This window comes from Nyctereutes procyonoides, unplaced genomic scaffold (assembly GCF_905146905.1).
Source record: "Nyctereutes procyonoides isolate TBG_1078 unplaced genomic scaffold, NYPRO_anot_genome, whole genome shotgun sequence".
Taxonomy (NCBI): Eukaryota; Metazoa; Chordata; class Mammalia; order Carnivora; family Canidae; genus Nyctereutes; species Nyctereutes procyonoides.
Window position 1 is genome coordinate 19,338,455 of NW_026575160.1, and position 22,009 is coordinate 19,360,463.

The 22,009-nt window shown below is 37.2% G+C and overlaps 1 protein-coding gene across 4 annotated transcripts in view; it reads left to right on the forward strand.

Moving 5' to 3' along the window:
* BBS9 (Bardet-Biedl syndrome 9) overlaps positions 1-22,009 on the forward strand; it is a 430,791-nt gene that overhangs the window by 358,388 nt on the left and 50,394 nt on the right. For all 4 annotated transcript variants that reach the window (XM_055314823.1, XM_055314824.1, XM_055314825.1 and 1 more), the window contains one exon: positions 6,877-7,099. In XM_055314823.1, coding sequence (XP_055170798.1) covers positions 6,877-7,099 — 223 coding nt within the window. The remainder of the gene's footprint in view (positions 1-6,876; positions 7,100-22,009) is intronic.

Genomic DNA, 22,009 nt, shown 5'->3' on the forward strand with positions numbered 1-22,009 from the left:
ATAAGTCATTAGTGTGAAATGGGGAATAAGTGAAGGATGAGTGATGCGTGTTAGTCAGCCTAATGACCTCAGTGGGAAAAGTAGCATCAAACTCAGGACTCATCTTCTTGCGCCTCTGTTGTTCCCTATCTCATACTTTCAAAGAAATGATTTTATATATTTGTTTCTAGTTATTTTCAGTGGGACAGTTAGTGGTAATCTACCATTGCCAGAAGCAACTTCATTATCAATTTGATTTGTCCAGTCTTAATGTTTTTTTTTTTTTTCTAAGTTGCTTCTGAATACTGCATGTCAGAACCTTTTCCTGAAGCAGTCATTAGTGTTTGGCTCATTGGACATCACTGATGTTTTGTTTTATCTTATTTTGTTTTTTTTAGAGATTTTATTTATTTATTCATGAGAGACACACAGAGAGAGGCAGAGACATAGGCAGAGGGAGCAGCAGGCTCCCTCTGAGGAGCCTGATGTAGGACTCAATCCCAGGACCCCGGGATCAAGACCTGAGCCAAAGGCAGATGCTCAACCACTGGGCCACCCAAGTGTCCCTTTTGTTTAATTTTAAAATTGAATATGACTAAAGGTACCTGGGTTGTTCAGTTGGTTTAGCATCTGACTTTGGCTCAGGTCATGATGTCAGGGCCCTGGGTTCAAGCCCTGTGTCAGCCCTGCAGTGGACTCTGTGCTCAACGAGGAGTCTGCCTGTCTCTCTCCCCTTCTCTCTACCCCCACTTATACTCTGTCTCTCCCTCAAATAAATAAATATTTTTGAAAAATAAATATCGCCATCCATGATCAAGTTTTATGATAGTTCAGGTAATCTTCTATAGATAGCATTGGGGTCAGATGGTAGTACAGATCAAATGCAAAATGTAAGCTTAAGAAAACAGTATCAGAGTACCTTGGTTTGAAGCAACCTTGTGCTTTCTGCTTACATTGCATCTAAACTGTATGCAGGTCATTTGTCTTCTGTTTACCAAAGTTTTTAGATTGTCATCCATTAGGAAGCAGTGTGCTTCATTTTTCACAAAGCAGTGTTGATAAGCTAAGTACCCTGTTTTACTTTTGGTTGAAATGTGAATTAGACTTTTACAGCTTTTGAATCATGGCAAAGAAATAGAGAACTCCAAACGTCCAATAAATCACTTAAGCTTAAAGTTAAAAAAGAAGCTTAAAGTTAAAGAAGATTGGGGAATGTTTCATCTTATTACTGATAGGTTAAAAAATTTAAAGCTGATTTTTTCAAAGCTTTATTTTATAAAAACTGTTGAATATAATAATCTGAAACTTATTAAGATGTCATAGAAGCCATACAGCTTGTTGTCATTTTTTTTTAAATTCTTAAAGTTTTCTGTTTACTTTTTGGTCATTTTTTTCTATTTTTTAATAGAATTTTAATTCCAGTATAGTTAACATACAGTGTTATATTAGTTTCAGGTGTACAATATAGTGATTCAACAGTTCTAGACATTACTCAGTGCTCATCACTGTAAGTGTACTCTTAATCTCCTTAGCTTGGTATCATTTAAAAAATTTTTATTTTCTTGTGTTTTTGGGTCAAAGAGCTATTTTACTTTTCAAAGGTAAATAGCTCAACATCTTGAGCTCTCTACATGAGAGGAAGATTCACTGAATATAATCTATTCTTTGGAAATATCCTGAACCTAGATAAATCCTGAAAAATTCTCTTATCTTCCAAAATGTATAATTTACAAGTATAGCACTAAGTTTTATTTGTACTTGGGTTTGCCATGACCCTTCCTGTAGTTATTTTTAGCTTATCTTGGCCAACTATGAGGTGATACAATATAATACAAAGTAATAATGGTCATAAGGATCCATGGAACTATCATAAATACCAAAGACTTCTCATTGTGAATCCTTTACATCTTTTCAAGAGGAAATTTATTCCTCTTTGATACAGTTTTATTTTTCACATAAATGAATATGATGTAAAGGTTATTTTACCTTCAAATCTATAATGTAAGACAATCTATTTCTGATAGTTTTCTCTCATCAGCTGAAACCTGGACAATGGCTACATAGTCTCCATTTATTACTTTAGACAGATCTCTTTTACCTTTCCTCTCTCCCTTCAACCTGACGGTGTGCACAGTTGGTAATGGTATTTTGTGGGTTTTCCCTCTATACTACTATGGTTAAGGATGTGGTAGTGCTTCCATTAAAAACATAAACTTGCAAAAATTTATAATAATTTGAATAAGAATTTAAAGACATTACTTTGTGCATTGGATTTCAATGGTATATTTTTATTTTCTAATAAAATATTTTCTATTTTCTAATTTTATTTTTTTAAAGTAGGATTGAATATATGTGCCTTTTTTTTTTTCACTTAAGATTTCAGAGTGCCTTACCATTCATGTATGAGTGGCATGGCAAACAGCATTATTTCTGTTCTGTGGAGACCTCAGATGTAGCCTGCAGAGATTAAGTGATTTATCGAAGGTCATACAGTGAAGGGGGAGTTGAGGTGAATATTAGGTCAGAACATACTATTCTTGGGGCAGCTGTCTTCAGCTCAGTTGTTTTAATGCTTAGGTGTTCTGAGAATACTTTTCTGTTTTACTTTTTTCTTTGATTACTTTGGTTAATAACTAGAAAATTAACTTTATGAATGTGATCAGACTTGCTGCTTCTCACTGTTCCTCATAAACCACTTTCTTGTGCTGGCATAGTGACCATTGCAGCCTAGCCGGGCAGGTGGAGCAGAAGTCAGAAACTCAGGTGTTACTTGCTCTCTAGATAGCAAAAAGCATAGCTCAGTTGACTGACTTGAGTCAGGAGGAGAAACAGATAGGAGAGCCCAGTGCCTTGAATTTAAAAAGCTGGCTCATAGAAATGGGGCATCACACTAATAAGAGAGGCATCTGGGACCAGCACGGCATACAGCAGCCTCCACACAGGCAGGCCAAACATTAAAGCTAAGAACTGGGAAATCTTGTTAGGAGATGTGTGCCGCATGCAATGTGACATTAGAGAAGTCAAGCAGCAGGGTCACACCTGTTGGATCCAGTTCCTTGGAGGGTGTTTGGCAGGGGCAAGACAGCCCTAATCTACCAAGGAGTGACACTGTAAATGGGCTCCCAATGTAGGGGCTCAGGTAGAAAGGACTAAGACAAAAGTGAAGTTATCGCATGAGGTTGAACCAAGACCTTGGTAACAAAGAAAAACCCTAATTATCAGTCCTAGACAAGATGAAGTAAGCACCAAAAACCTAATAAATAAATTAATTTATAATACTGACAGGGGCTATAAAGAAGATAAAACAAAGTTAACATGTACATTTAAATTTATAAAAAAATTTTTAAAGATTTTATTTATTTGAGAGAGAGAGTGAGTAGCATGAGCCAGATTTTGGGGGGGGGGTGAGGGAAGGGATAGAGGGAGAGAGAGAAGCAGACTCCCTGCTGAGGAGTCCCCTGGGGCTGGATCCCAGGACCCTGAGACCATGACCTGAGCCAAAGGCAGATGCTTAACCTACTGAGCCACCCACCGAGGTGCCCCTTAAATGTATTTACTTATTTATTTACATTGTTTATTTAACTTCCTACCTGCTATTGTTTTCTAAAAGCCACACATGGGATAGTTGGGATTTGAAAACTAAAATCAAATCAGTTCTTACCGAAGAGCACATGCTTAGTAATTTCTCCCCTTCCAGATATTTTTAGCATAGTTTTCCCAAGATTAAGATTTTCTTCCACTCTCATAATTAGAAAAGACAATATTAAAAGTATAATTGATACTTAGCTATAAAGGATAAAGATTAGGTATGTGCATGGTGTGTGGGTGCGTGTGTATATGTGTATTTCTGTGTAGACATTAAAACTGAACATTAGACTTGTCAATTTAAGAGCTATAAATAAAAGTGGTGGATTCAAACACAAAAAACGATGGTTAAAGTAGCTTACCTTTAAGGTGCTTCTAACATACTTGAAGATTCTACATTTCCACATATTTTTGTCTCACATTTCATGAGGTAAGTATGCTACGTATTTGATCAGTGAATTGTCACACTCTGTTTTTATTTAACAAAACTCGTTTCAGAGGCTCTTCATTTGTCTCATAAACATCCCTTTTATTATCATATTTGAGTTTATTAGCAATACAGTCCTTCTAAATAATAATCCTATATTTTAGTAGTGATCATTTTGAAGTATTGGCATCATGCCTCATTATATTAAAGAAATATCCATCCCAACTACCTAAACATGACATGGTTTTTGACTTGATCAGCAAGTTGGCAGTAAGAGAGGAAATCCATAGTACTTCTATGTTAACTAAATGCCACGTCTACTTAAATTATCTAATATGCTACTGTAATCTACTTACGAAAACAGTAGTTTGCTTAGACAAATAGTCTATAAAATAATAGCAACTGTTTTAATGCTGAAATGACCACAGAGCACACAAATGCCAAATTACATACAAAGGATATTTCCTTCTTATACTCCAGAGTTCTTTGTCAGTGGCTCCAAAAGCAACTTGAAAATATGTTCTCTCTGATGACACTTGGTTTACTATTTTGTCTTAAATCCATTACCTTGAAATACAAATTCAGTTTTAGATATTAGGCTAGTTTTAGATAATAGATTTGGATAGTTGTACAGAGAGGTCTTTGTAGTAACTAATGCTTTATTATTCTTTAATGCTTTGGGGTAGGAGGCTGTGTTTTCACAGTCTTTGACATCTCTTGAAAGGATTTTCAAGATCATTGTCAAGTAATTAATTTGTTTCCTAATTTTCTCAGTGGTATATATAATGGGTCAGTAGAGTAAAAACACCTAATTTTGGCAATTAGTGGGAAGTTCTCCAGTGGACATATATAGAGTCTGCACTTAAGTCTAATGAACCAACTGCATAAGCCCAGAAAGAAGACATGTGGCAAATATGGAAAAGGTCTAGAGTTTAGTTGTCTGATTGCTCATTGTGAATCAAGAGTTGATGCAGCTGCCAAGAGATCAATGGCAACAGAGGCCAGGCTGGTAGGGAGAATCCCAGTAAATGGGAAGGATGGTGGTATCCTACCCTGCACTCCCAACCCCAGCTTGGTGTCTTGGGGGTCAGTTTGGGGTTCTCTAGTTAGCCGTATACATTTTTAAGTGTTTAAAATTGGAGCTCATTCAAATACAATGGTCAGGACAGAGAAAAAACTTGAAACCATGTTTATAGAGGGAAGAACTGGAGGAATTGAGGCCATTTATTCTGAAAGAGAGGGTACGGAATTATTGTCTTCACAGATATAAAGGGCTATCATGTAGAAGAGAGATTAGATTTATTGTGCATGGCTCTAGAGGATAGACTCAGGGCCAATGGGGCAGATTTTGGCTCACTATAAGAATAGCTTTCTGCTGGTTACACATGTCCCTGAGAGAAGTGAACTACCTCCAAAAGTAATTTTGGGCTAGGAAGACGACCATGCCTAGGCAGATGGTTGCTATTGTATACAGGGTCCTAGGAAAATCCCAGAAAACTGGACTAGAGATCTCCAAAGTCCTCCCAAGTTGAATGTCCTAGTTGTGTGTCTTACCATCTCTCTGTCCAGCTAATACATTTCTTGGACCCCTCTGTTTAGCAAGCATGGTGTTAGCAGTGCAGAGAACTCCAGGCACTCTTGTGGGGAAACCAAACCAGCCAGCCACCACAGCACAGGGTGAGGAGTAACCTAATCCAGTTTGCATATTTGAAAGGTGGCTTAGCTGATAAGGTTGAGGATGGAGTGGTGCTAACCGTAGGCTTCCCACGGGTTCCTTCTGAGTCTCAGGTTTTTCATCTTTTATATAAGGGGCCTGGACTATTCTGTAGCATTCTATGTAAATAAATTCATTCAGTGTCTTCCTTTATAGTTTCATTTTGATTGTCAGGCCTATGGTACCGTAGGTTTTACCAACCTCTGGGTACAAATGGAGTCACACTGTCACAATACCCAGATTTCACTCAGGCTTGCCTATTGTGCTTCTTAGGACCTCCAGGCCCCTATAAAAACCTTACCCAGCTATCTCTTGGAACCCCTGAAAATGCCCAATGGGAACTCCTGAGTTGACCCCTCTGGCTTCTTGCTCTGTTGTTATCTGAACCCACCTGTGGGTGGTGCCTCCTCTGGCCAGTCCTGGTGGCCTGTTCCTAGGATTGTAGCCTTCGTGTTGCTAAGGTGACACTGCACTTCTCCAGGTCTTCACTGTAGCGCAGCCATACTATTCCCAGCAAAAGTGGGGTCAGTGGCCCACTTCCTCACTTTGTGTCATTTTTCTGTCACATCGGCAGTGAAGTGGGACTAAATGGGCTTATGTCTCACAGAATTTCTCTTGAAATAAGCTCCTCTGCAACCTCAAGGCTGTGGGACCAGTAGCTGAGAGAGACACCAGCATTTTCTCTTCATTACAGTTTCCCCCCAAGATCTCCAAAGTTCCTCCCTGTGCTGGCCAATTCTTCAGCAGAAAGATAAGGCAAAATGAACTATAATCCTGGCAGCTTCAGGATCCCAATCATCAAATATATCTATACCTGAGATTATTATTATTACTGTTATTTATGACTTATGTCTGGCACAGGGTTAAATGATCTCTATCATTTCTCTCTATCATCTCTATCACCCCAGCTTCTGGAGCTGCAGACTCTTAGTATCATCATTTGCAGATAAGGATGAGGCTAACAGGAATTAAGTAACTTGCTTAAAGTCAAACAGCTGACAGAGCTAGAATTCAAAACCAGACTGATATGAAATATTCCAGAAACCAAATTCTCAAAAGGCCTCCAACACTTGGACATCAACACTCAATCTTATAACCTAGTTAACAGTAGAGTGCCTTCTTTGCTCATTTGTTATCTTTGCATAAATTCAAAATTGGTTTTTGCATCCAGGGCTGGGAAGAAACAGTGGATGCTGCCATTTCCCACCTCTTGAAGACTTGCCTATCAAAGAGTTCAAAGGAGCAGGCTTTGAACCTTAGCAGCCAGCTGAATATACCCAAAGACACAAGTCGACTGAAGAAACATATCACCCTGCTCTGTGATAGATTAGCCAAAGGAGGACGTCTCTGCTTAAGTACGGATGCAACAGCTCCGCAGATCATGGTCATGCCAGGTGAGAGCTTTGTCCATGCTCCCTAAACATGACTATTTTTCCCAAATTAAAGGAATATGCCTGAGGTTGTATTTGGGGTTTACATTTCATATTAAAGTGATGATAGCTAAGAAAATTGCTTTCACATTTCCCCTCAGACATCCCAGGGTAACCACTTGGATAAATATTCTTTGGGTATTCGCTCATTAGACATTTCTAGAATGGCATGTCTTTTTTTCTTCCCTCACTCTAAATATATGATCCATTTTAAATATATGATCCATTTTGTTTTGCTTCTAACCAATAAAAAGTGAATTAGAGAATAAAACTATTTCTAAGGAAAAGTTTTACTAAATGTGGTCTTGTGATACTGTATTTCATAAATGTAAATAGCATAATACAAGCAGCTAATATAATCCAGATGAGTGAGTCCCATCCCTTCTGTTGTTTGCTTGGATTGTGGTCATCAGTATAAGGGGATCGTGGGGAGAAGAGACAAACAAAAAGACTGGGATCAGGGGATGTGAACAAGCTGCAGAGACCTGGCACCTACAGGCCAAGGTAGAGAGAGATCCAGCTTGCCCTAACATGAGCAGACAGTGATGACAGTTGGCATCCAGGTCAGCCCTTTCCATGGTCAGAGGGGCTAAGCAATCAGTGGTGCTGCACTTGAGTCCCTTGTAGGCGGCAGCTCCTGTGTCCGGCTTCCTTTGTAATGTTTGTCTTTATGGCAACAACAAGGAATATGAAGTAAATGCATTAATTCAGTGCAACAGTTGTAGTATCTATTTCCTTCTAAAGCAAGGACCATGGTATGAGAAGTGCTGTGGTTTTCTCTTCTTCCTTCTTACATGTCTTGTATGCCCCTCCCTGCCATGCTTATGCTCTCCCTCTTGCTTCCTTTTCCCCTCAATCAGCATTCCTAGAAGTAAAAAGGAATGCAAGCAAAAACTTAAAAAGATAAACATGGAGACAGCATAGCATAATTTAATAAAGACAGACTCTGGAGGCAGACAGACTAGTGTTCGGGGCCTGCCTTTATCCCTTATTGCTTATGTGACCCTGGATGTGCTGGTTAACTTTCCAGAGTCTTAGTTTTTTTTTTTTTTTTTTTCTTAGTTTCTTTTTCCAGAATCTTTTGAAAGTAGGTATAATGATGCCTTCCTTGTCATTGGGTCCTTAGATGTTTGTAAAGCACTTAGCACAGTGCTTGGGATAGAGACACACTCAACAAATAAAACTGTAATTCTTACCATTGCTATAGATACACGTAAACCTGTAAATTTGGGGGTGGGAAAATAGCTGGTTTGGAGTCATGGGTTACTATAGTCAATGATTTGAAATCTTTTTTGCCTTATTTATATGTGGATAGAATCTAACTTTTATTCCAAAAGAATATTTCTAATGTCAGAATAGAAAAATGTCTTTCCATATAGAAATAGTTCTAATATAGTTTGTATTAATTTAGGCCCTCTTCACCTTGCCCTTGTTAACATCTTCCTGACTGGTCCTTTGGCTTCTACTCATCTGTCTTCTGTCCCCTATTACAGGATTATTTTTGTAAGAAATAAATATTTAGGGATCCCTGGGTGGCGCAGCGGTTTGGCGCATGCCTTTGGCCCAGGGCGCGATCCTGGGGACCCGGGATCGAATCCCACGTCGGGCTCCCGGTGCATGGAGCCTGCTTCTCCCTCTGCCTGTGTCTCTGCCTCTCTCTCTCTCTCTCTCTGACTATCATAAATAAATAAAAAAAAATTAAAAAAAGAAATAAATATTTAAGCTTCATGAGATAGTAAATGAAAAATATTTACTATGATCAGCACTCAGTACATGACTCTCCTTCCTTCTTTGCCAATTGGAAATACAAAGGAGGCCTGAGGGAAAAGGACAGGTATATAAAAAAGAAAACTTAAGAAAGAGATGGGATCGGTCTCCTGACTGGCTGACATACCATGAGTCCAGGCCTTGGCAGCCCTGCCTTTTGTTCTCTACCTCCCTGCTGGAGCCTCTTTGAGAATAGCCAGTGACAATGCTGTGAGCAAAGACCTTGATACCTGAAGAGAACATATGCTCCCTCAGTCACACTTACTGATTTTGAAACTTTTGTCATTTGTCAAATAATGAGGTTTAGAAGTAGCTTGAAGACCATGTCCATATAAACCCTCAATGCAAAATTTTTTAATGTGTGGAAGGAAGGGGCAGAGGAGAGCTAGGTCTATGCCTCTCATGCTTAAGTCTAGTTGAGGTCAGTCCACTGCAGGGGATTGAGGCTTTGTTCATCTGTGCTGCACCATCAAGGTCTTCATTGCTGCTATTTATCCACAACCTAGTTTTTGACTCTGGTTGAATAACTTTCTGTCCCGCTTGCTTTGATCTAATCATGCTCATGAGTTTTAAAAAATTGTTCAGTCAGTACCCTCTGTCATTAACATGCTCCATTATTGCCAATAGTACCTTTATAACCTAGAATTCAAATGTTTTGACACACTTATTTATGTACTTAGCACATTTCTGAAGTAGAAGAAACATGTAGAATTATTGCTTTATTTTATAAACAGAAAACAGATTTAGGAAAAGCTAGATATCTTGCCCAGAATTACATAATTCTCAGAAGGTTTCAGTCTAGAATCCAAATCTAGCCCACTGTGCTTCCCTCTAGACCACACAGACCATAGTGGTACAAATACATTTCCAGGCTGAGCTTTTTCCTGCATAAGCTGTTCTTGATCTGGCCTGCTTTTCACTTAAATTAGTCTAGCAGTGTGGGAGAAAAAGGGGAGAAGGAGTTTCACACAGTGTCTTTTCTTTGCTATGAGGAATATGTTAAAGATTTATCTTTGTTCTGTGCTTCATTTTTATTATCTTCGTAGGTGCCATGAGCCCATCATCATAGAGATAATAAGAAATACTGTGTTATTTCTGCTTCAAGACAGTAATTGTACAATTTACAGTGTTAGTATAGTTGTAATAGTTGTTTCAGAATACATGACGGCAAGGTGGCATATTAGAAAGGAGTAGGTTACTGAATGCATAAGCATACGAGGCATTTTTTCACAGACATGATCTTTTTTTAAAAGCTGGGCAAGAACTCAGAAATCATCTGGTTCACCTCCCTCACTTAACAGCTGAGGTAACTGAGGCCTAGGAAGATGAAGTGACTTAGTGGTTGGTATTACAAGGCAGGAGTGTGTGTCATTTTACCATGTTCCCTATTAAATGGCAGATGGATAAACATCTCAAAATAAAAAACCCTTGGTCTTTTCTAGCCTCATGACTTTATGAGCCCGGCACCTTGGATGTGCCCTTTCTTAGCTCCAGTAAAGGCCATGATGACAACATCCTCCCTGGCATCCAGAGTTCAAAAATCTTTCCCACTAGGAATTACCTTATGGACTTTTTGCCTCACATTTCTCCTGTTTGCCTTTATCAACTTTCAGATGCCCTATCAAGATTTAGCCCACCCTTTTCTGGGCATATGTCTTTTTAAATTATTATTATAGAACCATTAAACCTAATGTGTCTTCTACCTATAGCTCTGGTATTCATACTTTTTTCTGCTGGGGAATATTGAACTTTTATCAAATGTCTTTTTTTAAATCTCAGCTATATGTATCCCCTTAGAGCAAGACTAGGGTAGTGTGTTAAAAAAAATCAGAATGTGAATGCCTTTAGTGGCCTTGCTGGCTTTCTTATACATGTTTGTTACCTACTTCTCCCCTGCAGGTGCTCAGGCTGAGAGATTTGTCTTAGATGGCCAGAGGCTTCCTTGTATGACCTCAGTGTCTAGGATGATATTTCAGTGGCCCTCATTACAGCTAAGACTTGACTCTCTCAAGCACATATGTAAAACTTAATGCACACATAGGTGGGCCTAACTTATGATATTTGGAGATGAATCATTTTAACTTCATGAACACTGGAGTTTTTTTTTTTATCATTTCTGTATGGGTTTTTAACCTTCATGTGTCTAGGGGATACTTTGCTCCCCAAGAAGCAGAGGGGGTTAGAGATGGCCCATCGAATGGAAGCTTAGAGAGCAAATGGTGGGCACCACAGCAGGACAGGCAGAGCAGACTGAGCAAGGGAAAATACTTAAAGACAATCCAGGCTGGTCAGGTGCCTCAAGGGACTATTCTCTTAACATGATCAAATGAGTCACAAGTTGGAGTGGGCCATAACTTCAGCTGTGTTTTCTTTGACACTGCCAGATTCCCAGGCCTCAAGGAATCCAATTTGGGGTGGGGGCAGAAAGCAAAGACAGCTTAATAAATAAAATGAGTCTTTTCACAGATATGGGTCAGAAGACTTACTCTGAGATGTGATACAGACCACTCCAAAATTAGTATTTTATACATCTTTACTATATTAAGTGGAAAGAAGAAAATGGAGAGTAAAAATTTGAATAAAGTATCTATTCTGTCTTTTGGGAAGACATATTTAAAACTCCTACTCTTTAGTATCTTAAATTTGAGTTAATGACCTTGTTGCCTTGAGGGTTTGATGTTATTCTGAGGCATCTTCCAAATGACCTATTTCAGTAGCATTTAAATTTAGCTTTCTGAGGTCTCACTTAGATGCCTGGTAAGGCATTTTGTGTTTACTTTCATATAGTCGGTGTGATCCAGCTGTTGATTTTACACTTTATTTGAATTTTTATAAGTTTGGAGTCTTTCATTTGAGAAATTTAGATAAATTTAATATAGGAAAGGCCTCAGGAAAAATTACTAAATAAGTTCTGAATCTATTTATTCTTTTTTTTTTAAAGTAGTTCCAAGATGATAAAATATAGTTGCCCTCGAACAACACAGTTTGAACAGCACAGGTCCATTTTTATGCAGAATTTAAAAAAATAAATACAGTATAGTGTTGTAAATGTATTTTCCTTATGATTTTCTTAATAACATTTTCTTTTCTCTAGGTTACTTTATTATAAGAATATAGTGTATAATATATATAACCTACAAAATGTATGCCAGTCAACTGTTTATATCATTGGTAAGGCTTCAGGTCAACAGTAGGCTCTTAGTGTTTGGGGAATCAAAAGTTATATATGGATTTTCCACTAACAGGGGGTCTCCACTCCCAACCCCTGCATTGATCAAGGGTTGACTATGCTATTGTGAAGTGGGCTTTGACTTCAAAAGTGCATGAGCTAGCTTGGCCCTTAGTGGTTATATAATATAGGACAAATTTCTTAGCTTGTCAGCTTCTCCATTTTTTCAACTATAAATAGGAATAATAATGGTACTTTACCAGAGTTTTTAGCCAAATTAAATATAGCAGTACTTGGAAAATGCTTAGTAAGTGCCTGACACAGCAAATTCTCACTAAATGTGAGCTTCTCTTAATAATTAGTATAAATACTAATGTAAAATCTAAAATATACTTGTGAGAACTTGACAAAATAATTCTAGAGTTAGAAGAGAAAAAATATAATATCGGACAGGAAATTTTAAAAAGGAAGAGTAAAATTTGCCTTTTCGGAATATTTGTTATAAAGTAATAGTTAAAAAAAATAATAGTAAATGGCAGTTTTGCAATTATAACAAAGGAGCTTGATACACCAAATAGAACATTCAAAACTGATTCAAGTATGGAAGTTTGAGATGAATTGGTATAAGAAGAAGACTACCTGAAACTGAACCAACATTTTATTGTTTTTATTTGGGAAAATAAAAAGGTTTAGTTGAAAAATAAGTAGAGTCAAAAATTAATGTAAGTTTATTTTATCATGTATTTGCCAAAATTTATGTTACACCTACAATTATGTGCTAATTCTTAGAAATAGCAATGAAAGAATTTTGTGGGATTTTTGTTTGTTTTTGGCATGTTGATGGATACTCACATTTGACCTTACAAGCAGCTTTACAGAGAGGGTCCTTTTTAGGAAAAAATGTATCAGGTCATCATCTATTTCCCTGGGTGGGGGCGGATATGTGTGTCTTTCTTAATCCTTTGATATGCAAATATTTTCCTCCAGAAACATCTATTCTGTCATCCTCTGGTCAATTTACTTCTCTTGATTAGCTGGAATGATTGCCAGATTTTTACTGATCACTGTTCTTGCATCTCTAATAACACTTTAACATCTCTAAAACACTTTAGTTTCCATGTTGCATTGTTTGCAAGATTTATAATCTCCCTCTACAGCCCATTTATGCTGTATTTGCAACAGTTTCTAACAGTTTGTGAGAGATGGATCCATGTAAAAAGTTGACAACACCCAGGGACTCATCTAATATTAAATATGGAAAGATATTTGAGTAGAATCTAATTTTATAAGTGGTCTGTTGGTTTTTGAGTGAATATCTTTGTATTATGCTTTTGCTTTTCTATGACTATGATTGGAATAATCAGAACTTCTATGAGCAGGAAAGTCCACCTCCCTGTCTGCCAAGTAAATATATAAGAATTTAGAATGTGTCAATCTGAACTTGGACCTCATGTGCTACTCTGACATTTCAAAGCAATAGAGAGAGGACAAAGTGAGTTTATAAATGGTGCTAGGCACTGGCCAGCCATTTGGAGAAAAAAAATAGATTATGTAGCACATATACCATGCACTACAGTACATTTCAGATAGCTAAGAGATTTAAATGTGAAAAAATGAAATCACAAAACACAGAAGGAAATAAAGATAGGTACATAGATATGGGGGCAGGATAGGTCTTTCTAAGTAAGTCAACAAAGGAAGAAAACAAAAGATTGAGCTTCAGTTATTTGCTTCTCAAAATCTCGTCCAGAAGCATATAAAGCAAGGTGCATGTTAATAGTAATTACCCTGGGTGGCGGAGTTACAGATACTGAGTGTCCTCCTACTCTTTCTTTTCCATATACTATGTACATTTTCCTACAAAGAAATGTATTTAGCAAATAAGAAGGGACAATGATAGAAAGTACCATCAACAAAACAACTGTAATTGTTGTTTGGTGGTAAGGAAATGGTGGTAAGGAAAAAAACAAAGACTCATCTCCTAAACCAGGAAAATTAATGGTTTTTTTTCTTCCCAGAAGGAAATAAATTGTTCGAAGGCAAAGACCATGTGTTTATGGGGCTTATTTATATTTCTGTCCTGATAAATGAGCTCACGTCCTCCCCTGCCCAGGACTCCTTGCATAAAATAAATGTGTGCAGCCAGCTTATGGATTCTGCCTTCATCCCATCTCTCTATCTCCTCTCCGAAAGTTAATGCCAAATTAATGTCACTTATTGATCTCTGAATAACTTTTTCCCCTTTTTGTGGGTGATTTCATAATTGCTAAATCTGGTAAGCACTTTGCCTACAACTCATTTGGCTGCTCTATACCCTTTTACACCGAGACCATTTCCTTAGAACATTTTCATTCCTTGGTTTTTCTTTTACTATTGGAAATTGTCCCTGTCCTCTTCAGGCCTGTCTTTTCCAATCTGCTTTGTGGCTTCTTGTTCCTTTTTCTGTCTCTTCACTGTTGGTATTTCATCTTCATGCTCTCCTGGACAGTCTCGTCCAACTACCACCTACAGTCCGTGATTTCTAAGTTTGTACCTTTCTGTCTGGCTTTTCTTCGGGGTTTCATATGTCTCTGTCAGCACCCCACAGGCCTCTCCATTTCAAAGTGCCCAGGTGCACCTCATCTCCTGCGCATCTCATCTCAGTGATGATATTACCCAAGACCCAGGCCAGGGGCCTCAGAACAGCCTTGACCTTCTGTTTCCTTTATTTCCTATGTTCAGTCAGTCACCAAAACTTGATGGCAGCACGTCCCAAATGTATCTCTTTTCAGTGTCCACATTACAATTACCTTACTTCATGCCCTTGTCTCCTATTGCTATTAAAATGGCCTACCAATAGCCTTCTTGAATTAATATTCCTCTTTTACTTTTAGTACTATCATAAAAAACAAACAAGTTATGAATGTCCATAGCATCATGATAGCCAAAAAATGGAAACAATCCAAATATTTATAAATGATGAATGAATAAATAAATGTGGCACATTCATACAGTGGAATATTTTTTAACAATATAAAGAGCTACAACATGATGAACTTTGAAAACATTTTACTAAATGAAAGCCAGTCCAAAAGACCATATATTACATGATTCCATTCATATAAAATGTCCAGAATAGGCAAATTCATGAGAAAGAAAGTAGATTAGTGGTTGCCTAGGCCTGGGGGTGGGGCAGGGGGTAGAAATGGATAGTAATAGCTAATGGGTATGGGGTTTCCTTTTGAGTGAGAAGAATATTCTAAAATTAGGTTGCATAATGGCTACACATCTCTGTGAATGTACTGAAAGCCACTGAATATTTTAAAAGTGTGAATTATGTTGTAATAAAGTTATTAAAAATAACTCATCTTTAATACACAGATGAGACATATTTTGTAGAAATTTAGAAAAGTCAGATGAGAAAAAAAGATCAAAAATCACTAATACTCTAACCACCCTGAAATAGATATAAACACTACTATGTATAAGTTTATGTATGTGTATATACATATATGTATTCCTATGTGTGTGTATGTGTCTACATATCCTTCTGGTCTTTTTTCTTTGCGTATATGTAATTTTGTTTTATAAAATAGGGTTGTACTGTACCTTCTACTTTATAACCCACTTTAAAAACTTTCATTATATCATAGCATTATTAATTACGATACGTTCTTTTAATAGCTACATACTTAATCAGTCCCCTTTTGTCAAATATATAATTTCTGATTTTAGTATGATAAGAAATTATTTAGTGAATTTTTTTAAAAGATTTTATTTATTTATTCATGAGAGACACAAAGAGAGAGAGAGAGAGAGGCAGAGACACAGGCAGAGGGAGAAGCAGGCTCCATGCAAGGAGCCCTATGTGGGACTCGATCCCGGATCTCCAGGATCACACCCTGGGCTGCAGGCGGTGCTAAACCGCTGCACCACTGGGGCTGCCCAGTGAATTTTTTTTGTAGCTAAATCTGTATACATTTATAATGAATTTATAGTTTTCCATGAGTATAAATTTCTTTGCAGAAATATGGATCTGGATATGTTACTTGCTTGAAAATACTCTGTGGCTCCCTGTTATTTACCAGATTAAATCAGAAGTCTTAAATCTGAAATACAACATTCTTTATGAAATAGACCAACATTCTTCTTCTAGCTGTTAACTCCTGCACTTTCATCCTTAAGATTCTTTACTGGTACTGAATTATTTAATATTTTCTATATAACACCATGCTTTTCAGGCTTCTGTAGTTTCCTTAGCTTAGAGAGTCAGTCTCTGGCTGGTGGTAAGGTTACCACTAATTTCTGAAATGATGTTCCACAAAGCATTTCCTAGTCCTCCTGGCAGCACTAGTCCCTCTCTGCTCTGTGCTCCTTGGTCTCTGGGTGTATGGCTATTATAGTGCTTATCATGCAGTACCATAGTTTAATAGTTTTACTGCATCCCTCACTGCTGTATTAGTCTGTTAAGTCTGCCGTAACAAAATACCACAGGCTGGGTGGCCTAAACAACACACATTTGTTTTCTCACAGTTCTGGAGGCTGTAAGTCCGGGATCAAGGTGCTGGCAGGCTTGACTTCTCCTGAGGTCTGTCTGCCTGGTAAGCAGATGGCGACCTTTTATCTGTCTCCTCATGTGGCATTTTTTTTCTATATGTGCACATGCCTGGTGCCTCTTCTTCCTCTTGTAAAGACACCATTCCTTTTGTATTAGGGCCCCACCCCTATGACCTCATTTAACTTTAATGGCCTCTTTAAAGGCCCAGTCTTCAAATACAGTCACCTTGGAGGTCAGGTTTTCAATCTGTGAATTTGGGAGAAGATGCAGTTTAATCTGTAACACTGCCAGATAGAAGGTAGACATGCACAGAAGGCTCAGTATGTATCGTATCCTTCTTTGTGATCTCAGCACCCCACTTATGCCTGGTATATATACAAGTTATGTCAAAATATATTTTTAAACTTCTTACTTTGAAATAATAGAAAATATCTATGATATTTTGAATAATAGACTTACAGGAAGATGCAAAAATACTACACAGAATCCCGTGTTCCTTTATTCAGCTTTCCCTAATGGTGGCATTTTATATAACTGTAGTACAGTATCAAAAGTAGGAAATTGACACTGATTTACCTTACATTTTTAGAATGAATCAGTAGCATTTTTTATAAAAAGGATAAGTCTTAAAGCAGGTGTAAGTTTTGGACTTTTAAAAAGAATGATGGCAGGTTATATACATAGTTAGGGCTCTGAGCAAGGATATGTGGGTCTGTAAGTAAACTGGCTAAGTTTCAGATTAGAAATTCAGTTGGGGGGTGGGGATCCCTGGGTGGCTCAACGATTTAGCGCCTGCCTTCAGTCCAGGGCGTGATCCTGGAGACCCAGGATCATGCCTGAGTCCCACATCAGACTCCCTGCGTGGAGCCTGTTTCTCCCTCTGCCTGTGTCTTTGCCTCTCTCTCTTTCTCTCTCTGTGCCTTTCATGAATAAATAAATAAAAATATTTTTTAAAGATTTTATTTATTCATGATAGACATACAGAGAGAGAGAGAGAGAGGCAGAGACACAGGCAGAGAGAGAAGCAGGCTCCATGCAGGGAGCCCGACGTGGGACTCGATCCCGGGCCTCCAGGATCCCACCCTGGGCCAAAGGCAGGCGCCAAACCGCTGCGCCACCCAGGGATCCCCTAAAAATATTTTTTAAAAAAAGAAATTCAGTTGGGTAGATCAGTAAACACTACTTGATATAAGAACTTGAAAAGCTAAATTAAAGGGATTGAGCATAATGCAGATAGTAATAGAAGCTATTATAGGTTCATAAGCTCTGACATAAAAAGCAGTGCTCTAGAAGTACTAATCTGACTGGTATGCAGAATAAAAGAAAGTATGACAAATAGAGAAGAATACAGATAGTCCATCAAGTTCTTTAGTTGCCATTGATAGAAATGATTAAATTGGCAAGTGAATTTTGTTTGTTATCAATAATGTGCTTCATTTCAAATATGATGAGCTTGAAATGCATCCAAGAGGGGTTGTGTATCAACAGCTGGATCTGAGGAATTCTAGCTTAAGGGAAACACTGAAGCTTAAAAAGTATATTTTAGTATCCTGAGCTTTGGAGTCATCATTAAAACTTTACAATTTGATGAAACCTCTGAGGGAGTACATAAGGAGGGAAACACTAGATTTGGGATTTAGCTGCAGTACCACAAATCTGGGACAAGAAGTGGATTCTATAGGGAGGAGTGATTTTAAAGAATTCCCAGAAGAGATGATGTCAGTACTATCAAGAATAGAAGAAGCTCAAGCAAAGACCCTTCTATAACTGGAGGGAACAATATAGGAAGACAAATGGAAGAAGTAGGCTATAGTCTGGGTTTTTATTTCTTTTCTTTTCCTTCTGTTCAAAAATGATATTTAGAAGTGCTTGAAGGTCAGGAGGTGGTGGCAAGAAAAGAGTACTAAAATGCAACATTCATGTTAAAAGAGAAACTTTAATGAGATAAAATAATCATCTAGAATATTGGGTAAGCTGAAGGGAATTAGTATTGAGAAGAGAAAAAAATGAGGACTTAGATGTAAGTGGGGGAATATATGGAAATTTTAAAAAAGGGAAAATTTAGTGAAACGCAGCTGATGAGTTTTGGGGAAATAAAGTTTTATAATGATTTGTTAGAGAGTAGGAAGGGTGAATGGTGAGGTGGTAAATTAAAGTTGATTTGCAGGAACCACACTGACAAGAACAAGGCCGTTTAATAATTGTGCAGATACTTATTCTTCTAAGGCCACAGTTTCCTCACTTGAAATATTGAGATAATGTCTCCTGGTTTTAAACAACATACTATTTCAAAATTGTTTTGAATATCGAATTGTATAAGTAAAGAAAAAGCTCAGTTTTTAATAGGATGCTCCTTCTTATCCAGTGTAATAGGGAGTCCATAATGGGATGGATGGAAATTTAGTGGAAGAATATTTGAATCCAGGATTAGAGTTGTATTTGACAGAAGAAGCAATTAGAAGTAAGTTTAGGGAAAGGTCTACCATCAAAGACCTAACAGAATAACATTTCTCCCTGTGTGTACTTAGCAAATACTTGTTGATAGACGAGCTGGCTGGTAACTAATTACAATGTGATGACCAAAGCCCAGTTCTTGGAAGTAGTGTTGTTAATACAGTAATAAAATACCAGGGGAGTTTGAGGAATTTCCTTCCTTGCAGATGTTTAAAGTAATGTGGATACTTGACAGTTTAAAGATAATTTGGGAAAAACCCTGCCTAAAAGCAGGGGGATAAATTAAATAACTTTTAAAGGACATCACTCTAACTCTGTCTTTAGTCCTGTCATACAGACAAATCTGTAAAATGCCCATTTTTACCCTCTCCCAGCTGCCTTTTCTGATATGAAATATTATAATAGAAACCCTAACTCTGTGTAGTTTGCAGCATCTTTAAAAATTGTATAGGTTAGCCAAAAGAAAGAGCATCTCAGCACAGTGGAGTATCCCTCAGGAAGATAATTATTTCTGGGGCTTTGCATTATATAAAAAAGAACTTTTGCATTATATGAAAAAGAACTTTTCTCACATATTCTGGTCATACTTGGCACTGTTTTTTCATCAAAGATGAGGATGAAAAATGGTATTTATTCCAGCAGTTGCTAATATGAAGGGATTTCTGCAGATCCACTACAAACTGGTAACAGTTTGTCCAGTGTTCTTCCCTTTGACTTTTACCCACCCCCATCAGCTTTTGCCACCTCAGTGGCTCTGTCTTCAACCGGAAGGTTTTACTGGTTCACCTCAAAATTGCAACAAACATACTTCCTTTTTTCTTCCCTTCAACTTTTACTTCTAATACCAGCCATCTGTCTAAGGAATTACATCTTTAATAGTAAGAATACATTTCTCTGCTTTCAGTGGAAATTGATGAATATTATTAAAGTTGTATTTATTGTTTTTCATTTATCTTTAGATTTTAGGGTGCCTGGATAAAGTATTTTAAGTGCTTAAAAACAATTCATCAATCAGTGACTTATGTGAGACAGTCATTAAGACTTACTTCATATTATGTCATTTTCATTTAAACAATTAAAACATATGCATAATGGGAATATCCGTAGATAGGGCAGACAATACAGTTTGACCCTTTCCTAAGTCTTAGGCATTTTTAATTCTGGCCAATACACCTGGCCTAAAACAGGAACAATGCTCTGATGACATTGAGCAGCCCTAGCAAGTAAAGAGAACGTTCTTCCACTTTGAATTGCCATCCTGAATGGAGCCAGGTTCATGCTCCCAGATTCTTTTAAAAAAATCTTTTTATGCCAAACTTTAAAGAAACCCCATTTTAAGTGTGTTTATTCAAGTCAATTATTGGAATAGTAAGTCCCTTCTGATTTATGTGCAATGTGGATATTTCTTAAACAATTAAAAATTAAAATGAAAAATGTTTTTCTTGTTTCTGGTAGTTCTTAGAGCATTATAAATATCCAATTCTAAGAAGTAAAGCACCTTTACTTGTATTCCTCTGTACAGTATGTCTAAACTATGTCTTTTAGAAAGTACCTTTTAGTTTTTAAAATGTTTAATTTTTTTATTTAAAAATAAATATTTTGGTTAGCCAGAATTTTTATATTTCTTTCAAGTCTGCTTTCAGAGCCATATTCCAGTGTCATGTGGAAAATGTTACCAAAAACTAAAGTGATGTCACTCTCTAGCTTTCAGAAGCTGTGATTTATGCTAATACTGATAGAATGATTTTTACTTAGTACAGGGGTTTGCATATTGGCTGCTCTCAGATACTTTTGTCATTTGTTAAAAATAAGCATGGAAGTAACTGCAACCATAAAACAAGAAGCAAATACATTGTACTGGTGAATAGCATGGCAAGGGATAGAAGGCTCCAGCTTATTGACGCTCTAGTTATGAGCAAATTCAATGGCAAATATTAAGGGCTCAGATATAGAAATCTGGTGGATTTCAATGAAAAAATAAAGTTCAATGTGGCATACATTTAATCAGTTTAACTGTGTAAGTTACCTGATGTTCCATGTTTTACATATTTTTAAGAGATAAAAAAAATCTTTCAAAATTAGATCAAACACCAGATTGTGATAATTTCTTAAAATTAACATGTTAAGGGGGGTGGGGGATGGGGTAACTGGGTGATGGGCACTAAAGAGGGCACTTGATGGGATGAGCACTGGCTGTTATATGTTGGCAAAATGATTTAAATAAAAAAAATTTTAAAAATTAACATGTTAACTTACGGAAAATCATTTATAATTTATACATTTTATAAACTCATAACTTATACACTTCAAACTTCATTATTTCCATAGAAAAACACATCACGTGCCATGCCATGATTGAGATCTCAAGGTGAAATTTGTTAGGTACTTACTAAGTTCCAGGCACTATTCTGGGTACTGGGGGCATAGTGACAAACTAGGCAAACACAGCCCCTGCCCTCTTGGAGCTTACATTCTGGTAAGGGGCAGTCAATACACAGGGAAACAAATTTCAGATAGTGAAAATGCAATGCAGAAAAATAAGTCAGGGTAAGAGGAAAGAGTGCCAATTATGTTTGGCGTTTGTGCCTGTATCTTCTTATGACTAAAGCCTTTTTCTCTTTTCCTTCATTTAGTGAAATGTGAGGAGTGCATAGTTCATTATTTGAGACAGATGCCTTGTGTGACTAGTTAAAATAATTGTTCTGTTATATAGCATTATAGTTAAGTTTATAATTAATATTATTTGGGCACTATATTTTTTAAAGCTTGCTTTCTTTAAAAAAACATTTATTATTTATTTGAGAGAGAGAGAGAGAGAGAGAGCATGTGCACACATGCAAGTGGGGAGAGGGAGAGAGAATTGCAAGCAGAGTCCACCAAGGGCAGAGCCCAACATGGGGCTCGATCCCATGACCCTGATATCATTACCTGAACTGAAATTAAGAGC